This window comes from Tympanuchus pallidicinctus, unplaced genomic scaffold (genome assembly GCF_026119805.1).
Source record: "Tympanuchus pallidicinctus isolate F22 unplaced genomic scaffold, pur_lepc_1.0 scaffold3, whole genome shotgun sequence".
Lineage (NCBI taxonomy): Eukaryota > Metazoa > Chordata > Aves > Galliformes > Phasianidae > Tympanuchus > Tympanuchus pallidicinctus.
Genome location: NW_026294747.1, coordinates 73,508,534 through 73,529,508, shown reverse-complemented (window position 1 = coordinate 73,529,508; position 20,975 = coordinate 73,508,534). Strand labels below are relative to the sequence as shown.

At 40.1% G+C, this 20,975-nt stretch overlaps 1 protein-coding gene across 22 annotated transcripts in view; it reads left to right on the top strand.

Annotated features, from left to right (window-relative positions):
* SVIL (supervillin) overlaps positions 1 to 20,975 on the top strand; it is a 133,001-nt gene that overhangs the window by 53,240 nt on the left and 58,786 nt on the right. For 21 of the 22 annotated variants that reach the window (XR_008209128.1, XM_052693781.1, XM_052693783.1 and 18 more), the window contains 2 exons: positions 10,795 to 10,861; positions 16,334 to 16,425. Coding sequence is in view for 17 of the 22 variants with exons in the window: in XM_052693769.1 (XP_052549729.1) it covers positions 10,795 to 10,861; positions 16,334 to 16,425 (159 nt within the window). In the remaining 5 variants the exon portion in view is untranslated. Of the gene's footprint in view, positions 1 to 7,780; positions 7,857 to 10,794; positions 10,862 to 16,333; positions 16,426 to 20,975 lie in introns of those variants that run through there. The other variant, XM_052693772.1, reaches the window with a different exon arrangement.

Below are 20,975 nucleotides of genomic sequence, written 5' to 3'. Positions count from 1 at the left end.
GGCCCAGCCTCAGGCAGGCTGTGTGCTTCCTGCACAGCCTCTGCACTGTGAAAGAGGAGAGCTCTCCAAATCTAGCCTCTTGAAATTACCTTGGGAGAGGTGTGAGGGAGGAGCTAGCCGGTGTTACAAGAGAGGCACCAAGCAGCAGAAGCAGAGTTTTTGCTAGTTAGTTATTTTGGGGAGAGCAGATCATTACTTTTGAAGCCATCTGTCTGAATTGCAGCAAATCTCACCATAACTGATCAACAGCATTAAATAATTCAGTGGTAGTGTTCAAGCAAGTGTCTGTGCTTTGCTTTTATCTTCTTCATTTGGTTTTTGTGCTTGACAAGTACCTGCCTGGTGGCTGGCTGCACTCGTGCTGCTGGCCTACTTTTGAGCAATTCATGTAGTGAGAAACCCCATTATTTTTGCAGCTACTGATCCTAAATGGTGCTGTGCAGAATGCCACCCCACAGCCAGCTATTGGCTTGTGCTGCTCATGGCTCACCCCAGGCTGTCGTTGCTGCGCTCCCGCCCTGTGTTGTGGAAGCCTGGGGTGGGTGGGCAGCAGCAAGGTAAGCGCTTGGCGGTCACAAGGCAGCAGGGAGCTCAGCCTGGCCTTATTAGGCTGCAGCAGTGGTGTCTGGGGACAGGATTTGCTGCAGGGCAGCAAGGAGCGTGCAGCCCGGAACAGATCCAGCCCAGGCCCTGGGAGACATGGCCCAGTACTGCCATGTGCTGTGCCTGGAGGAGCTGCATCATGCTAGAGATGGCTCAGAAAAGCCTCCTGTGTAAACGGTTGCAGTAGCAGCTCTCTTTCCTGAAGTATTTCTCACAGGCTTGGTTATACCCTAAGATTCATGTTGTTATCCCACATATCAAATGCCTTTCAAATTCTTTGTCATGCTGTCTGATTTTAGGCACACACCTGAACTAAGAGAGGTGTTTTGTTTTTGTGACTTCAGGACTGTTTCTGCTCTCCTCTTATGCAGTTTATGCCCTTTATTGGAGGGCTGTGTTTTATTGCCTAACGCAATGGTCCTGTTCCCAGGGGAGTGGGAGTGCTGGCACCTGTTGCCTGTGTACAGACCAGGGTTCAACTAGGTTTCATCATATTCCCCACATACAAGCTGACTTTTATTGTGGATGAAGGCTTTAAAAAACAAAAAAGTCTGTGTTATTTCTTCAGTGAAATCCCCCTAGACTCAGACAAATTCAGTACAGCCAGGTGCTGTGCAGCTCTGGTAAAGCTCTTCAGGTTGTATGCTGATTGCCTGCTATTAGAAATCAGCACCCCACTGAGTTCTATGCACACCTGGGCTCCTTGTAGGAGCTTGGGAGCACATGGGGGCAATAGAGAGAAAAGGTCTTGGCTGCTTCGAATTGAAGGCTGCTCTCCAGAGCAAGTTGCTCTAGAACTGCAGTATTGCTGTGCTGAACAGATTTCCTTTCTTCATGAATTTGTGCTCAGCAATGCTAGATGCAGATTAAGCCTCATGTATGTGCTTATTCAGAGTGACATTATTTTCAGTGGCAGTTTGTATTTGAGCTGTGTCACCTTGACCATCAGCACTAGAATAGAGCATATGGGTTTTTTTTCTGTTTTTGTTTTACTGAATATTTAATTTTCTGGGGAAGCATTACAACATGCTTTAAACAGGATGGGAACTAGATCTAGATTCCTTGTGTGCAAGACAAGGCTTAAAAATGAGTTATATTTCAAGGTAAGTATGCAGGGCTATGAAGTGGCCTGCAAAATGTCACATCACTGTGGTAAACAAAATCAATGCCTTCCTTAGATGACTATCGAGAAGAGCCAAAGAACTTTGTTATAAATTCTTTCTTGTGGTATGCATGCCTCTCTGCTCCCTTTTTGGGCTTTAAATTTGAGCAGATGGAGCAGCCAGGAGTAATCTTGGTAGCGTGGCTGTGCTTTTAATATCACTTTACTGCCCAGGTCTTTGGGCCTTGGGTCTGCAGATAAGGAGACAGGCCCGTTGCAATCTGGTGAAGCTTCCTGTAAATGGAAGGGGCTGGAGGTGACACAAGGTAGGGAAACCTGTCCTAAACAACTTGCTAGGAGAGTAGGAGACCTGCAAACAGTCCCTTTTTTTTTTAAGCCTTTGGTCGCTGCAACAGCAAAGCTGTTACCGACCACACTGCTAAACAAGAGACTGGTGCCTATGGTATGATGTTGATCTAGGGTGGTTGCAGAGACTGACACGCATGACTCTACAGTCTGAACTGCAGCTGCTTTACATCAGGCTCTGGTACAAAATGCTTAGCTATTATTTTGCTAGGCAAAAACTCTTCTTCCTCAAAGTCCTTGGGCATAGAAACTGCACATCCTGTTCAGGGCAGGAGTTCCTCTTTTATCCCTTGTTTCCAGCAGTTTACTCAGTCCATCCCTCATGGTGTGTACTTGACAAGTTCTTTTATATCTTTGGGCTCACAGATACCAGGTCTGATTCAATCTGCATATGCCTCACTGGTGTGTCTGATTTGACAAGTGAGAGGAATGTATGGTTTTTCAGCATCCCCCCAGCAGCTAGTCTAGGCTGAGCCTACTGCTAAAGAGGAAAACCTTGAAGGTGTTATGTAGCAATTGGGCAGATCAGTATAATGGAAGGATTGGCACGAAAGAAAGGCGTTGTAAGGGAAGGGAAAAAGATTGCTTACCTATATCAGAACATATTCCAGGTTTGCAGGGGAAAGCTCCACCAGGGAGAAACCTCCAGAAAGAGACCCTTACCCTGTGGAAGTCAGCCCTTAAATGGGGTCTAAGAGAGGTGGAACCAGTCTCCACCACTTTCAGTCACACAGGTGAATTGTCTTCACCTGTGCTCCCAGGCTTGACCAGGTCCTTTCCACAAGTGATGATCAGTCAGTGGTTCAGGCCATGACTCAACAGTTCCTATATATGTTTATATATGCTGTAGTCTTGACATAGCGTTTAATGAACAGTGATCCAAGTTGGGGGAGTGTCAGTAGGAATTACCTTTGCATTTCAGAATAAGAAAAAATGTTGCAGATTGAAAGGTACCAGAGTCTCCTTTTAGGAGTAATTAACTGCTAAAATTAGTGGTTTGACTGAGATTTTGTTAAATCTGAAATAGTAATAGTTCTGAAAGGTTTTCTTAGAATACACATAGAAGATAGAATTTTCCAGAATGTTACTAAATATTCAGTACCAAAAAATGATCCATATTTTTTAATTCATCTGTTGCCTTCCTATGCTATGCTATGCTAAAAAAGCTTAGTTCTTTTTATGACCCTTACTAATCAGCTTTTCTGATCTTGGTGTGGTACCTGCTTTAAATTGTCACACAGGTGATGTGATGCTACATTTATTTGGACTTGTACAAAATGCAGTCAGTAGCCAAACAGGAGACATCATCTTGAGAGAATCATTACTTGAAAACTATTGCACTGTGGAAGTGCAAAAAAAAAACCAAAAACAAACAAAAAAACAAACAAACAAACAAACAAAAAAAAAGTGAACAGGATTAAACTTGATTCCTGCTGAAGGGATGGCACCATGTGAGGAAACTTCATCCTAGGTTAAGTCCTTATGAATGTCTTCATTTAGAAAGTAAGAATTTCACTTGTCTGTGTATAGGGGCTTTTAGTGGAGATGACCAAACCCACTGGGCCTGCCAATCCTTGATACGCTGTATTTGCAAGCAAGGATGCTTGAACATAACTTCTTGTTAAGTGATTATACAGTGTAAGTAATCTTCTGTTAGACTTTTGATGAGTCTTGGTTAAATTATTTCTTGAAAACCTTGGCAGAACTTGCTGGAGAGTGAAGGAGAAGAAAGATAAGAAAAGGGAGGTTTTCTTTGTGCCCTGGCACTTACCTTTACAAATACATACCTGCAGGCTGAAAACCATTATGGTATGCTTGGGTGTGTGCGTGGCCTGGAGGCTGGGAAGGGTCAGATGGAAAAAGAATGGTCTGGTTTAGCCCCCTCTTCTAACCTTTGTTCCTGAGATCATCCACCACCTCTGAGATCTCAGCACTGCTTGCTTGGACTTGCTATTCCAAGTGCGCTCACCCCCTGTTCAGGAGCGGAACAGTGAAATAAAATTCATGAACTCCTTTAGACCTTGCCCCATGAAGTGTAGATGTAAATACTATTTCATCATCCTGTTTATACAGATCATCTCAGTTTTCCATGCTACTTGGTCTCATGTTTACCTAACTAGCATATTTGCTGAAAGTTTCCTTGCAGTCACTGCGGTGGTTTGTTTTTGTTTTTGTTTTTTTCCCTTTGGCATTCTTGATTTTTTTATTATTATTATTTTTAGACTTTCTTCAAACAGCTGTCATGGGCTTCTTTGATTTTTGTTTTTTATCATAACTGCAAGTCACAACAAAGTATCTGGTTCTTCTTATCGCAGAGAAACACATCTAAATATAAATTCCTACGTGATCAAAATTTAGAAATAAAAAGGCTTGATCTTAGTGGGACCTGATTCATAACTCTCCAGTGCTCTGGGGCTGGCAGCTCTGTAAGTTGGGAACAGCTTTGCAAGCTGTTTAAACTCCAACTTTGATTACAATGATTAGTTTTGCCAGACAAAAGGAAGATATTTTCCTTCTCTTCCTGTGGGAAGTTTCGGAACAGCATTTACCTTCCAGCTGGTTTTTCTTGAGCAGTCTCAGACTGGAAATGCATGCGTGTTAACCTCCAGCTCTTTGCCTAGATGACTGCAAACTTCACTTCCAGCTGGGTTTGCCCCCCTTTCCAACAGTTGAACTGTTGTTTTCTTTCTGTTTGCTTATGTTGGAGGCTACAAAAGCTCAGGAATTAATGATGGCAGGGGAGGACAAGAACATTACTACTGATATGCAACAGCCTTGATAATGTAGTTTGGCTGACCATATTTCTGGGTTTTGAAGATTGGATTGCTTTAAAGGAGAGAAAATTCTTCATCCTTCCTTCCTCAAGTACTTGGAGATGGATTTCTTTTCTTCTGGGAAGCATGACTTCTCAAAACTACTGTTTCCAAACAGGTAGCAAAAACCTAAATCCGAGACTTCCTTCATACAACTGTTTGACCCTGCTGAATTGCTGTTTTTACCAAGGTGTCTTCTCTACTCGTAAAGCCGATTCAGGGTCAGCACAGAGATCTCTCTTCCAACAAGAGACTTTTTGAGACAGCCCATTTTGATGGAGGAGTGAGCAAACAGTTGTATGCTTCCACTGACCTGTGTCAAGTGCATAGCCTTGGTATAATATCTTAGGGCTCCAGCACCTCATGACTTTAAGACCTTAACATTGGTAGCAGCATTAGCATACAGCCTTTGTCTCGAGGGGAAGCTGATGTGACCCTATGGTTGCAGACTGTGCACGGTATAAGGAGATTTTCCATCTTTCCATACTTTAGTGAGCTTTACCTTGTTCACTAGTTTACTACTTGTTCAGAAGGATGCTGGGACAAAATGCTGGAGATGTGATCCCACAGCGGTGAGATGTGGAAGCTTGCCCTTCCCTCTGCAAATCCAACCATGTACCCATCTCTTCTGGTTATGGGGCAGCAGCAGCATGGGGGTGATGTTTGAGCGGAGACAGTCTCCTTCAATAACCAGAAACTGCTCTGGTACCTTCAGAAAAGCATACACAAAAATTAGAAGGAGATGTTTACTATCACTGTAGTTATACCAGTAGATCACTAAGGCTGAGCTGTGAACTTCTTCTCCAACACTTCTAGAGACCATGGCCACAAGATTTATCCAATTGTAATTACTTATTTGTGTTTTATGGAAAAAAAAAATCCCTTACTGGGTACCAAATGAGTTACAGGTGCTTAAAAATGCTACAGGTAGAAAGTAATACATTCATTTCATGAGGTCAAACAAGAAGTATTCATACTAGTAGTATTCGTGGAAGCAGGGTTCAGTCTATAACATCCAAAGTAGGCGTTATTAGCAGTTTGTGTTACCTCCATACTCACTGTCTCCTTTGTGTTTTGAGCATATCAGCACATATGTCTGGTCCAGAAAGCAGATTTTCAGGTTAATGGCAAGTTTTCAACAGGTACTGACTGATTGCATTTTTGCTTTTATATTTTCTAGGCCTGGTACAGCTGATCCACAGAGCCCAGCAGTGTTTGGGTCCCTGTTCTATATGATAGTGATGTGGTGGTTAGAATTAAATGCAAGAGCTAGTAAGTTTAGAAGCAAAGAAAAAAACAGGGTGTGTACCATCAGATAATTTTGATCTAGGTATATGTTACTCATATATTACTGGATGACGTGCTATGAGATGTGGTTTAGTAGCTTAGTGGGTAGGAATGATGGTAGGAGGATGGGTGGACTAGATGATCTTGTAGGTCGTTTCCAACTTCGTAACTCTGTGATTCTACGATTCTACTTTGGGAGGGCTTCAATGTTGTGTCCTAAGCGTTGGACTATTCTTGTTGAAGAGAACTCTATACAATTGAAAGATCAACCAATAATCATGCTTCTGTTAAAGCTACTCAAGATGAGTCGTGATTAAAAATAAAATGGCAGTAAATAACATTAGACAATATAGACAACATGGAGCGTGTATTCTTATGTACATTGACAGAACCTGTTAGCATGAAAAGCTGTAGTTTCGATGACCTAGAGAGGCTAAAACAGCTTCACATTGAGCCAATTAATACTGTTAGCTTTTTCATAGATTATATTTTTCACTTGTAGTTCTGGAGTCTCTTTCATAGCATTGGTGCTTATATTTTTGCTGGTACGTGGAAATTTCAAACATGGATAAGGGTTTTAATGTAGCAGATATCATAGAAGTGGGTAAGCAAAGTTAAGAACTTCTGTTTCTAGGACTTTTTCAGTGTCCTCACAACCTCATCCTTGTGCTGAGTTTGCTGCTGCTGGCTGAAATCTTTCTGAAGATAACTAACAAGTGTGTTTGGGACAGGGAAGCCAGCAGGCAGCTTCTGCCTTCAGTTGGATGGGGTTCAGTGTGTGGGTCTGTCTCAGTCAGGTATTTATGTGCTGGGTGGTTGGCTGGGATGATCAGGTAGAGCTGTGGAAGGCTGAGCCAGGGCTCTTGCCCCATTTTGAACAAACGTTTCCAGACTTCCACAAAGAACTGTAAAGGATTCTGACTCCTCTCTTGGATTGAAAATCCATCAAATCTGTTTAATAAAAAAATGGTAGCTAGACAGACAGTACTTGTGCAATTTTACACCTTCTGTCTCAAATTAAAATATTTTGAGCTGCAGTGTCTGTTCTTAAATCCCCACCCCCACCAGTCGTTTCGCTCACATGTTATCCATAAATCTTGTCTGTTTTAAACGTTCCAACTAATAGTTGGGCAAAACGTTTAGCATAATGATATGATTAACAGAGTCCATTTTTTGGCAGCCTGGATGCAGTTTTTCTTCAGCAAGCATTGCAGTTTATCCTGATCAGAGATGGAGAGGCATTATTCCTCTTTTTTCAGAATTCTTTCTTTTTATATGAGGATTTAGACGGTCTGCTTTCATTTTGCAGGAATATAACGTGTGATTTGGCTGCATCTTTGAAGTGGTGATATTATAAATCTTCCAATCACCATTGCCCAATCTGTTTTAGCATTCATGTGCCTAATTTCTGTTTGTAATCTGATTATTGGCTTGAGCGGCTCCAGCTTGCAGCCTATTGCTATGCATTTACTGTACTCCCCGGGACGCGGTAGCCTGACAGCTCCAGTCCTGTGCTATGAAAAAATCTCTACATGATATTGCTCAGACAGGCCTAGGGCTGTGGCTGGTTGGGAATTAGCTGCTGTTGTAGTTTCTCTTTGCTGAATCCTTTGTTTGTACAACCATGTTCCGAAATCCTTGGATCTCCAGCTATTTGGGAAATGTTAAACACTCTGAGGAGCAAGGTAAGAGTTCCAAGTAGATAGAGGAAAATGCAGTTTGTGTGCTTTTAATCTCTTGTATGGTTGTATGTGTAAATATTGTTTGACTGCATCTCCTTCAGCTACATTAGCTACTTTAGTGATCAGTATGCACTTAGTCACTTCGTCTGTTTCATTATTTCCTAAAGGACACTTTTGAAAGATCCGATTAGATGGATCTTCTAATTAGCTTGCCGCCGACTTAGGGCCTTTAAATATAGCAAATAGCAGTGCAAGGTTGCATCTGGATTTTTTTTTTAATTCAGCATTTTTAATTTCCTATGTGCTAAACTGGGGACAGTGGCTTTATTGGGTAGTTTGTATCCGGGGGGCTGAGGGGGGATAAGACTGAAGAAATGGTTAAACTTGTGAGCAAGTTCGATTTCCACTTCAGTAAAGATATTCTCAATTTTGAATACAAATATTTAAAATTGTGTTAATAGGGTTATATGGATGTTTATTCTTCAGTGAAAAGGGCGACAAAATGATGTTGCAATGATTTTCTTTCTGTTGTATCAGGTATTATGAGGGTTTCTTTAAATTAACCATTGAAATAAGACTGATGTTCATTTTGTGGACTTACTTATTTCCTTTTGAAGCACAGTTGTTTTTAATTTTTTGTCTTTGCTTGCATTTAATCTTAAAGCTTCCATATTACAGTCAGTAAGTTTGATTGGACTTTAATCCTCCCACATGGGGCTTAATTTGAACAGGAGGAAATTCATAAAATATCAGAACTGTGTAACAGCACGTAGTTCTCTGTTTATTTAGGTGGGGAAAGAGAGGAGCTTACCCTACAAATTACAGCAGAGTTTTAATAGGTTTTTGAGCCACTATGAATATGGCATGTATGAATATTACTATATGTGTTTAATGGGGAGCAAGAGTCAGAAAAGCTTGTGAGTGCTCCATCTGAGCAGCTCCTCTCCCACTGCTGTGATGAAAGCTGCCTTCTTCCCTTCTCACATCTCCTCTTTATTTTTGGCCAGTATAAGGGAGCATTTCCCTGTGCTCTGCTTGAGGACTTTGTGGCAGACAGCTGTTTAGTGCCAGAAACTATAGGATGGGTGGTTATCCTGTTGGAATGGCTGTGTGTTTAAGATATGCCTGGTTCTGATTAACTGAACAGATACTGGGCTGGGCTTGTTAAGCTGTGGCATGCTGTTCTCACAGTGATGTAAACCTGGCCTTTTTAGAGATTCTTACAGTATGCAGTATTATCTTCTTTCTAATGTTCTTGTGTAAAATGCAGTGAGTTATATACCATTAATACTGTTGTTTCTGTTTGGTCTGGCAAGCTGATTCTGTGTAATCTCTGTGCTTTATTCTCCATTTGCTCGGGGAGAAAAAGCAAACGTTAAGAAAAACAGGAAAAAGTTGTTTAATAACACTGAAGATGCTGTTAGCACAATTGCTCGACTTGCAGCAAATTCCAAAAAATGCCCTTTTGCACATTTTAAGCCTCTTCATATATAAAGTGTTGAACTTTTTTTTTTTTTTTTTTTTAAACCAGTGGACCTGGAAAGGTGACTGAGGGGAAGGCATGGAAGAGCAAAGGAAGGAGAAAAGTTTTGAAAGCCAGTGAGAAAATGTGCATTTTATAAATTCAGACTGATATTGTCAGCTACAAGAAGCTTTTTAAAAAACCTTTCTGCAAAAAACAATCATCATCATACCTAGATTTTAAAATACAAGAGTATTTTTGCTTGCAAAACAATTCGTTATTTTAAATAATACAACAACATGTAACAAAGTACACTGGCTGATTATCTCTTCCTTGAAGTAGTTAAATCTGAGCTTTGCATTAGAGTTTAAAGGGTTGTTGCTGTTTTTGAATTGTTTTGAAGTTTTTGTCTGAAGAATAAGGTGAAAAATGGAGTATTGATTTTTGAGTCCTGAGGTAGTTGACTTAATGTAAATGGAGATTTAAAGGCATTTTCTCACTGGGAGTACATTTTTAGTAGCTTCATGTTTTCTTCAGCAGCAGTAACAGACCAGGCTGCCCTGCTTCCTGGCTGTCCATTCTGTAAAGTCTCCTAATAGCATCAGCATTTTCACTGCTGAATGGAGGCAGCTGATGTTTGGTGCACTGCCCTCGCCCCCCCCCCCTTCCCCCTTGCTAACAGTCATCATTTATAGACCTACAGTGATGTTCTTGAGTGCAGAAATGAGGAAGTTACAACTGTGGGGAGAGAGGGGAGATGGCCTGTTGCTTGCTGTGTTTCAGAGGGAGGTTTGGAAACCAGTGGCTTTGTAATACGTAGTTCTTGAATTTAAGGCTGCATCTCATATAATTTTGCTCTCATGTAACCATGTTTATTATCAGAGTGGAGAGCAGTACAAGTCCTAAGGTTATTCAGAAAAAAAACCAGGAGTTTCCAAACAGTGGTCAACCTTCAGAAATGCTTTTGTCACAGAGGATGTAATAATGTTGCTACAACAAACTCTCAGCTGAGTATTTCTGATTTCTGCAGTGATTATGCAGTTTTTAGAGTATTGCCTGGCTGCAGCCATAAAGGCTGTTGCTGCATTTTTCATTATCAAAATGCTTTACAAACATAAAACATATCTACTGTGCATTTTCTAAGCAGGGAAACCAAGTCAAGCAGTTTAAATGATACCCCCAGGCTGCAGTGCTACACTTAATACTGGGATTAGAATATCAAAAGCTTCAATACCTTATGAAACTGCCATATGTTTTACTGTCTTTACTTACTTTTGCAAGGTTTGGTTTATTACCACCTTGGGCATGGCAGCCTATGCCACTTTAACTAGAAGAAAGGCCTTTGTAGAGTTTTTTCCAGTGGAAAAGGACCATGGCTGGAAGTTACAAAGTGGTTTCCTGAAAGTTCCCTATTTATTAAAGCATGTCTTTGTAATGTTTTTTTTTTCTTTTTCTTTCTTTCTTTTTTTAATTTCACAGATTTTGACAAAGGAAACTCAGTTAGATTTAAACCTTCACGATTGCTCCACAGGAAGAGAGCTTTAAGGTAAGTCCAAGTCTTTCTTCTTGCCTGGTAAAGTCAGTTAATTGCATGATTGTTACTTTAGTCATGGTAGGAATCTCCATTTGTTCTTTTGCTGGGAAAAATAATTCTTGTTCCTCTCACAGGACCAAGCTTTCATCTGAACAGTTATTGAAAACTGCCTCCTAAATAATCGTGTAAATTTACAACTCATACTGCTAAGGAAAGAGTCCCACTCCGCTCTGCGTCTCCTGCTGCTGCAATCAATCACAGAATCATAGAATGGTTTGAGTTGGTTGAGGGTTCCAACCCCCTGCTGTAGGCAAGGATACCTCCCTTTAGACCCAGTGGGGCTCAAAGTCCCACTTTTCTGAAAGGCCTGAGCACAGTACCCACATCTAGTGGGCCAGTGTGCAAAATGATCTGTCTGAAAAGTGAGGTGGTCAAGGTAAGGGAATTATTGGTACAGTTGTGCGTACAGCTTTGTCAGCATATAGAAGGAGACCTTGCAGGTGAACAGAGGGCTGAGTTTGCTGATTCCTTGTAGGACACTGCTGCCTCATGCTTGCAGCCTTAAGGCCTGGTCACATGTGGCTGGGTAAGATGTTGTAGTGCTTAGGTAAGAATGTGGCAGGTCACATTCCCTCTCTGTTCCCTTCCCCACTTCATCTGTGGGACCCCCTCCCATCAGTACACACTTCTTGAGCATTTCTGGTTACCTGCTGTATTGAGTTGGTGTGTGAGGCACACAGGGAGTGCAGGTAGGGGAAATCTGGGATAAGGCTACTGGAGAAAGATGCAACCATGGAGCAGATCTTTTATTTTGGAATCCAGAGAAATTGTGGAAGTAGAGAAGGAGAAGAATAATGAATGCCAAGCCCATGTCTGGCAGGTATACAAGTGAATCTTCACATATGTCTTTCAATCAGAAAATCTCATTATGTCCCGTAGTTTTAATCCAGATGCCAGAGCAGTGTTACCAGTGGCATTTGGATCAAACTTCTGCTTGCTTTTGGGCATGTAACTAGGTTAGTGGGACAGCTATTTAGAAACCATATGCTGCTACTGCAGCAGATGAAGTTTTCAAATTGGAATCCCTGATGTATAGGAGGAGCCTGCACTTTGGAACCTGCAAGAGGAGTGTACCTACTGAGGTTGTCAGATGCTCTACTAATGCCACTTCTACATCGTTTTTAAAGAAAAACTACTGAGGTTGTGAAACACTGTCTGTGTTTTAATAGGAATTGTATGAATTCCTGAAAATTGTGTAGCATGAGTTCCTTGGCAACCTGAGGCCAAACCACATGTAAATCCTTCATAAAGCAAACTTGTGGGACCTTATGCTGTTTATTCTGTTTCACAGGCTATATTCCAGGCAAGCAAATGAGGAGGATTTTCCTTTTTGGTATAAACCTTTTATGGTCAACCTCTTTTCAGTGGTCTGTGGGGATGGGACAAGGGGAAATGGGTATAAACTGGAGCATAGGAAGTTCTGCACCAATATGCAATGGAACTTCTTTGCAGTAAGGGTGACAGAGCACTGGAATGGGCTGCCTAGGGAGGTTGTGGACTCTTCTATGGAGATATTGAAGACCCACCTGGACACCTACCTGCTGTAGGGAGCCTACTTTGAGGGGGGCTGGACTAGACGATTTCTGGAGGTTCCTTCCAACCCCTACAATTCTGTGATTCTGTGTTACCCAAATTTAACTGAAAAGGAAAAAGGGCAGTGGATGAGTTTGAAAGCACAGTATGCGTGGCATTCTAAAATCGGGCTGTCTGACCCTACGTTAGCAATTAAATTGAAGATGCACCAGCTCCTTTAGCAGATAAGCTAATAAAACAGGGCAACATCTAGATAGATTCCCTTGAGGGAAAAAGAGAAGTCTTGATGTGGAATTGCTTATGAGTATATTTTTAAAACCCTTAGGAATAATCTTCAAAAATTGTTGCTTTTAAAACTACTTGGAATTGCTTTATCATCATTCTGACTCAGTTTAGGTTCCTAATGAATGTTCTTAGTGAATACTGTGACATGTCCTAAATATGTCTACATTCATTTCTAGAACAATTTTTATATATGTACCTACAAATAGCCAATTATTTGGACAGACCATCATCCTCAAAACAGTGCTCTGTCTTTGAATTCTCTGATCAAGTAAAAGCAATGTAATTGATACATTGTTGAAAACATTTTGTTTCTAATGTGCAAATATTTAAACCAAGCAATAGCAATAGTACCTGCAGCAGTGTGAGAGAGCTTGCCACAAAACTGCCTGCAAAGAGGAGAAGCAAAAATTCCCCCCTGTGGATTAAATAGCCACTAGATGAAAACAGTTAATGATTAAATAAATAAATGAATGTTGACAGTGTGTCTCGAAGGAAAGGGTAAATGAGAGCATGGGGGAAACTGTGAAGGGACATGAGAAGCAGGTAGCCTATGATGTCATGTAGTCCAGCAAGGTGAAGTTTAAGAACTTTGCGATTATTGCAAGAATTTTAATGAAATCCGCCAATGAGGAGAGGCTGGAAGCAAAGGAGGAAGGAGTTCATGTACAGGAGGAACTGGGTGACCTTGAAAAGGAATGAAAAAAAGGGACGTAATGTAATAATACTACTTGCACGATTGTACATCGGGGGCTAATACGTTTTTCTGTCACTTGCAACTGATGAAAGCTTGGGCATATTAGTTTCTCTTGCGGGATTGAGCAGTTAATGTAGTGTAATGTAGTTATAAAAAGGCAAACATTGTAGGGCATGATTCATCCATCTGGTCATGTAATCATGCTTTCTCCATTAGAAGTCCTGTTTTTACAGGACAGTAGCAGAGCTGGGCCTAGAGTCAAAATGTTCCAGTCCCAATCACCATTATACAAAAAAGATGACTTAGAACTGAACCAGGTAGAGAATATTTTTTAATGATGATCAGTGAAATTGAAAGAGCCTGTATTGAAAAATCTGAGTAAACATGGAAACTTCTGTAAAGGAGTAACATAATTAACTATGCTGGCAAGAGAACAGATGCATGTAAACCCAATAAAAGACATTTAGGCTACAATTAAAGGATCTCTAGCTTCAGGGTCTTTGAAACAGTTTGAATGAAGGTGAAAAGGGGAGCTGAACTAGTTTACAATATTTGAAAGTTTGTTGAAAATCCACAAGCCATCCAATAATGCCATTCTTTTTATGACCAATGTGCTAGTACTGGTCATGATTCTATATGGATTTTCCCTTGGAAATTGATACGTGACTCAGGTACAGTGGTGGATGTTAGCATGCAGTTAATTTAAACAAGGATTTTGCTGCATAAGAGAATGTTAAGAACCCTAGGTTAATGGAAACATAGGGTACTACTCTGACACAAGCATTACTGAAGCTATTGGAGGTGCTGTCAAACAAACCTCAGATGCTCGCAAGTGATAAGTTGGTTCCCTCAGCACTTTGAGACAAATCTTAAGTAATCAAAATGTTTTGGCAAAATTGATTCTGGTTTTGATTTACTTGCAGTTTCCAACCTCAGCCAAAAGGAGTAGAAACTGCTTTTGAGTTGAAACTGAGTCCCTCAACTTTGGGGTTTCTGCAGAACCTATCTGTAAGAAAATAGTGTATTGTAAAGCTTAAAAGCCATGAGTGATTGCAGTATGGGGTTAAGCACGTGGAAGTGTGCTATGAACTTGCTGAGTCCCAGCCCAGTCTCAGATGACATATGCACCCATTTGCTTGTGTCTACTATAGAATTATTTCTTTTAGTTCCATTCTAAGTGTATTCGCCCTATAAGGATGCACGGTTTTCTGTAACAAGCAGCTTATTGCTGCTCTTAATCTTCTATTTGCTATTGCTTTTCTGTGGTGACTAGCATTCCTGCTCTTGGCAGCACCTTGAACAATTACTCTAAGTGCAGCATGTGGCATGGTGCCTGGATGTGGCACAGCCAGTTCCTTATAGTCATTTCAAGAGTTCAGTTTTTCCCACAGTGTCTTCGTACAAAGGAAAATTATTTGTAAATGATTAAGAAGCATATATTTCTTGCAGTTCATGTAAAATATTATTTAGTTATTATATTTCAGCGAAATATAATATTTCTTTTCACTGAAAAATGTTCATCTGGATAAATTAGTACAAAAAAAAAAAAGAAAGAAAAAAGGACAATTTCTTTTTTTTTTTCCTAGCCAAATACCCTTGATGAAAGGATATTTAGCTCTTCAAAAAGCCATTTAAAAACTCTCCTAAGAAGAGATTTTCCAGTGTTAAGGCTGTGTAATTTCTTTTATCAGAATGGCAGCAACTTGTACAGCACATCAATTCCGTGACAAAATGAAGAGCCCAGGATCGCTGCGGGGATTTGCATCTGTTACACCTGTCTACAAAATTTACTAAAGATCTTAAGACTAATAGAAGTATCCTTATGCCTGTTTGGGATAGATTAATAGCTAGGTTTGTGAAGGCCTTGTAGAATATGCCCAATGAGGAGAGACTGAAGGAACTGGGGCTCTTTAGTCTGGGGTATGGAAGGCTGAGGGCAGACCTTATTGCTCTCTTCCAGTATCTGAAAGATGCTTACAGCAAGAGCAGGGCTGGTCTCTTCTCAGTGGTGACAAGTGACGGGACAAGGGGAAATGGCCTTAAGTTGTGCCAGGGGAGGTGTAGGCTGGATATCAGGAAAACTTCTTTACAGAAAGGGTTGTTAAGCACTGGAATAGGCTCCCCAGGGAAGAGGTTGAGTCACCATCCCTGGATGTGTTTAAATACCATATGGATGTGGTGCTCAGGGACATGATGTAGCACAAGGTTGTTAGGGTAGTATGGTTAGGTTGTGGTTGCACTTGGTGATGTTTACAGTCTTTTCCAGCCTGAGCAATTCGGTGATTCCATGATTCTAAGTACATCAGGTTTCCATCCATTTTTAGTAGAGTAGATCCCACAGGGATGAACACTTTTCTTCTGAAAAAGTCACTATAGGCAGTTATGACATTTCCATTTCAGAGTGAAAATATGTATGTTTAATGAACATATTTAAGAGATTCTTTCTCATCTACTTGGGTGTTTTTGCTATTATGAAGTGACTGATCGACCTGTTACTCTTAAATGTATTATGAACTGTGTGTTATCCAGAGATCAGAGCAGAAGCAGCAACTAGGTGGTTGTGCAGAAGGCTTCTGGGTGGAGAGTGCAATTAGTACTGCATTTGATGAAGTATGTTTTAGTATTTGTGGCAAGTCATTCTATATAGATTTCAAATGCAATTACTAGTTTTGAAGGCAGTCTCCAGTGAGCAATTTAATGCAAAAATGTGTCATAGTCAGTTCCAAATAAGTTTCAAATGATGTTAGGTTTGGCTTTGTGAGTTTCTTGGGGTTATTTCTAGTTTCGTTCTTATGGAAAGTATTTTCTTTGGTATCTCTGTTGGACTATCTTGCAGGAATTGGTTACATCTTGACTGTATTTGATTTGTGGCAGAAACAGTCGCAGTTCTGTAAACCAGATGTTGCTTTCAGTTTTCAGAAGGAGTTCTCATTTGAAGATAAAGAGGAACTTGCCAACAGCACAAAGGATATTGATGCTAACCTCTTAGCAGTACTTCCAAAAGGTATGTAAGGGAGATGTATTATGAACACAAATGGTAACAGAGTATGAAATTTAGCCTATGCAAGTGCACAGCACAATTAAGTTCACTTAGGCTTTGTATTGTGTAGTGTATGTAACACTTTGTAAATGTGTTTTCTTTTCCCCATGAAGTATGAAAATGGAATGAAAGGGGATGAATCACAGTGTTCTTTTACAAGACATGATGTCCCTGCTTCATAAAGCTCAGTTTCGTTTACTTCATTTTGAATAGTTTAAAAAGTAGCTGAAATTCAAAACTTCTGAAACATTTATTTGAACAAGTATATGAGCACTGAATTGAAAGGAATTAACTTGGCTTGTATTTATGACTCTTTCCAGTAGTTGGTAGAATAACCATGTTTATGTGAATGACTGACTGCACACAGATCTTTGATCTTGCACGCTAAAGGACCTGTACTACATAAGGTTTAATTTATAGTATATGAGACCAGTTTGTAGCAAAGCAGAGCAGCAGTATTCCCAACACTCTTAGCACTAACACTGTTGAGCAGTTCAGCAGGTGGGCTGTGGCTAGTTCTGTGACTTGACTCATACAAGAAATTTTGTTTACAGTGGCTAATAAACCTTAGCGCAGACAAATTATTCAAGGAGCAGAGGCTTTGGCTTAATGTCTTTTTTAAGTAAGAAAAATGACCCTAATATCCTGTCTCTCCAAAGTATTTCAAGGCAAGAAGTTTTCAAAGAAACCTAGCAGCTGTTTTTTGTGTATTGGGCGATACTTTTGGTTTGGTTTTAAATTTCTCACCTTATCTTGAATAACTTAAGAAGATATCAGTGTCATCTTTATCTTTTAAGACAGCTGAGATAGAGGACTGAAATTCACCTGCTTTTGTTAGAGGAGTCACAGTCTTTTTGAAACTACATTAAGAGATTACATTTGAACGAAGAGCTCTGTGTAGCTGGCATCAAGATGTTCCCTTTGTTTGAGGCATGTTGTAGATCTCAGAGCTTTGATTAAAATTGTGTTTGTATTCTCTCAAAACTGAAGGTATTTACTCTTTTCAGACAAAAGTCTACAAGGCTAGATGCACTAATTCCAGGAAAATTGAACTAACTGGCTTTCTCTCTGATGTAATTTACTGCAGCTTACTTCTTCCAACATAGTATTTAAGTGATGTGCTTGCTCTTGTAGTGCAAATGTTTAGAAAGAGATTTCATTGGCACATTGATAGATTAAAATAATATGTACTTATACAGTGCAGACTACTAAATACCAGCCAGTATGAATAAACAGTCCCTCATTACTCCAGATACTTTGCTTTGCAGGCACGCTGGTCAAAATGGGCAGTAAGTTAATTGTGAGAGCCTTCACTTGGGAAACCTTCTCTGCAAGTTGCTTCTCAGTGAACTTGTTTCTTTCCAAGATGCCTTCTTTTGTCTGAGGAATTGATTTTTGTAAAAAAGATGCCAGATTCTGTTTGTACTGGAGCTGATTCTTACATTCTGAGGGCTGCATTACTTGAGGGTATTTTCCCCATCTATGGCTTATCTTTGGTCCACATTTGCATGTGTTGGAAAATGGGAGAACATACTTCATTTTCAACAGATAGGGATAGAACTAATGATCAAAGAGTCTAGCTGAAGTCTCGCACATTGCTGCTTATGATTAGGCATTAAGTATATCAGTGTGCCCCTGCTCCATGAACAGAAGGTAAATGCTCTACCAGCCTGATTTGCAGAGCATTTCCAGGTGGGAGGAGGAGGAGGAAGGAAAAAGGCTGGTTGGCTTCATTACTGTGTTAAACATTTTGAGGAAAATTTGTGTTGCAGTGAATATTTACAGTTTCTAAGAAATCATGCCTGTGGCAGGCAGGTAAAGTTTAACCCACCTCTACCAGGCTTTGTAAACCTATACCTCTGTGCCAGATTTAAAAATGTACCTCCCTACCTCCTTCTAGAGACTAGATTTAGTTTTTACAGCTTCTGTATTTTAAGAATAATATTATCATATGCTTTCAACTTTACCGTCATGTTTCTGCTGTGCTATTTCTAAAGCGGGCTTCCAGCAAAAGCATTTGTATTCTGTAAGTAATTTTTCTGAAATATTTCTGAATTCTCTAAGAAATCTCACTCAAATTTGAAGTGCTGGGGTTTTTTTGTTCGCTTGGTTTTTAAAATTCTTGTAATGTGAACTCCAAATATACTTTTAAAAATCGCTGCTCTAGGTTGAGATATGGAACAACACCACTTTTGCTAGATACCTAGTCTTACAAGGTAAATTCTGCTCAGCAGGTCTACAGCTACCAAATTTAAGATGCCTTCTTGACAGTCTGCCTTAGAGGATATCTTATCATAGCATCTTGCTCAACATCCTGAAATAAGGCCTGAAGCACAGGACAGTTCCTGAACTGCTGCTGTACTTCTTTTTCTTAATTATGCTTACTAACAGTGCTTATGAATTGTTAATATGAACTAACTTAGATAACGAGCTTTTACAGTGAGCTGAATTTTAGTCTTCTCTCGTGTGCTAAATCAGAATCTTGTTTGCTGAATCAGATTTCTGTGCTATCTTTTAGGAAGAAGTGTTATTATTTTTTAGCTTTGTGATGGGTGTCTTTGAGATGATGCCATTTCTGATGATTATGTGGAAAAACATTAATGAACAGATGGGAAACTGGCATCAGCATATCCAAACTGCAACCCAAAAAAGAGAAACGTGATCACCTAAGCGTGCAAAGGCCAGCCAAGGTCCTTGGGACAGAAATTTTTCCAACTAACTTTCATAATTTTAAGTACTATATTTTAGTCAGCAAAAAAATCACTACAGTAATAGAAGACTTCTTGCATTTTTTCTTCTTTTTTTTTTTTCTTTTTGTTTTTTTATTTTATTGTGTAATGTGTTTTTCTTGGGTTTTCTTTACCAATAAGATGAAAAAAAAAAAAAAAAAAAGTATTACCAAAACTATTTTCACAGAAGAACTCTGCAGGTACTGGTCAACCTAGCTCAAATAGCTGTCTGGAATCTCAAGTGTGGAAAAAGTATAAGGCACTGTAGAGCAGTCTCATGCTATTTTTGTCCCATGTTGTTTGGGAAGGTGTTGGAGCGATGCTTCGTGAGTCCAATGCTCTTTTTAGGACTGCAGAGTGGTAGTAGAATCTCTGGAACTTCAGCTAACACATATTGGGAGGGTGTTGAGCTAATGCTGCTGGGAGTTCTTCGGATGTTCCAAATTTCTTGTATGAGAATGACTTATAGTCAAATTTCCTTGTTTGGATTTGGAGGGGGGAGTGGAGGCTTTAATATATGAAGCTGTGCTTCAGAGTCCAACTAAAACTCTCCAAAAGACCTGTTTTCTGATGTTTTAGAAGGCTGAATAAATTGGTGACTAGGGAAGAAAAATGATCAGGGTTTGAATGGAATGTAGTTTTATTAACTGTGAGTGATGGAGGCCTTCTCCCTGCCTGAAGTAGCAGAACAATTATGGCTTTTGTTTTGATCATTTCTTATACGTAGAGTCTACAGGTGCAAGAGAAAACCCTAATGTCCAGAGGAACAAACTTAAATAGAAGTAGATTTAGTAGAGGTGAAAAGCAAAGTATTTGAGAAATCGTTTCCTTTGGTGTCAATGTGGAACAGCTTGTTTCACGTGGATAAGATCTTTAATACAGTTCACTGAATGGTACTGAACGGATAGAACAATGTGGGAATTGCTCATGAATTGAGGGGGGAAAAAAAACTATGAAAACGCAGTGTAAGAACTCATCTTCCTTTAATCTTGTTTTGGGATGCAGATTTTCCATTGGCCACATTCTGTTCTGTTGTTATCCATCTGTAGAGATCTCTGCCTGTAGCTTGCTGGCTTTCAGAGACTGTCTACATATGTGGTCAACTTGGTCAACAGTGAAGCTTCACCCTGTTTTGCTGCAGATGCTTAAGCAAGGCGTGGGAGGGGGTTAGCCCTGCTAGGTAGGGTGGAACATCTTAGATTTTTATGATGTGATGGCAAGCAGTTTGACATAACCTGCCTCAAAAAATTTAAGTTGATGGTTTGAGTCTCTATTCTGTAAAAATGTAGACTTGGGCTTTTTCAGAGAGTGCCCCAGATGACATTTTTCCCCTATGTATTGTACTCCTGTAGGCTTCCATCTTAAGCCTCAGACAATATATCAGTACCTCAGTCATTTGCCTCTCTGAGTAGCAGAATGAGATTGTATTCAGTCTTCCTGGTCAAAGGCCTTTTACCTGGAGTCCTGGTGGATTTTCATCATGTTAACATGATATGACAGCCAATGTTAATAGTATCCATCTTTTCCTAGCTGTGATGTGATGTGCAAGCACTCATAGTGACTACAGAAACCATCTGGGGTATGCATCAGCTGACTTAGATTTGCTCATGAATTCTAATAGTTAAGAAGGAAAGGGAGAGAAGGTGCACCTGACCTTTAGAAGGGTGGTGTTTCAACAATATTTAACTTACAAATATCTAGATCTGTGAAGTCCAATAGGGAATAAAGCTGGTGGAGTCACTTCTATAGTGATGTGGAACAGTGTCTTCTAGATTCTCCTGAGTC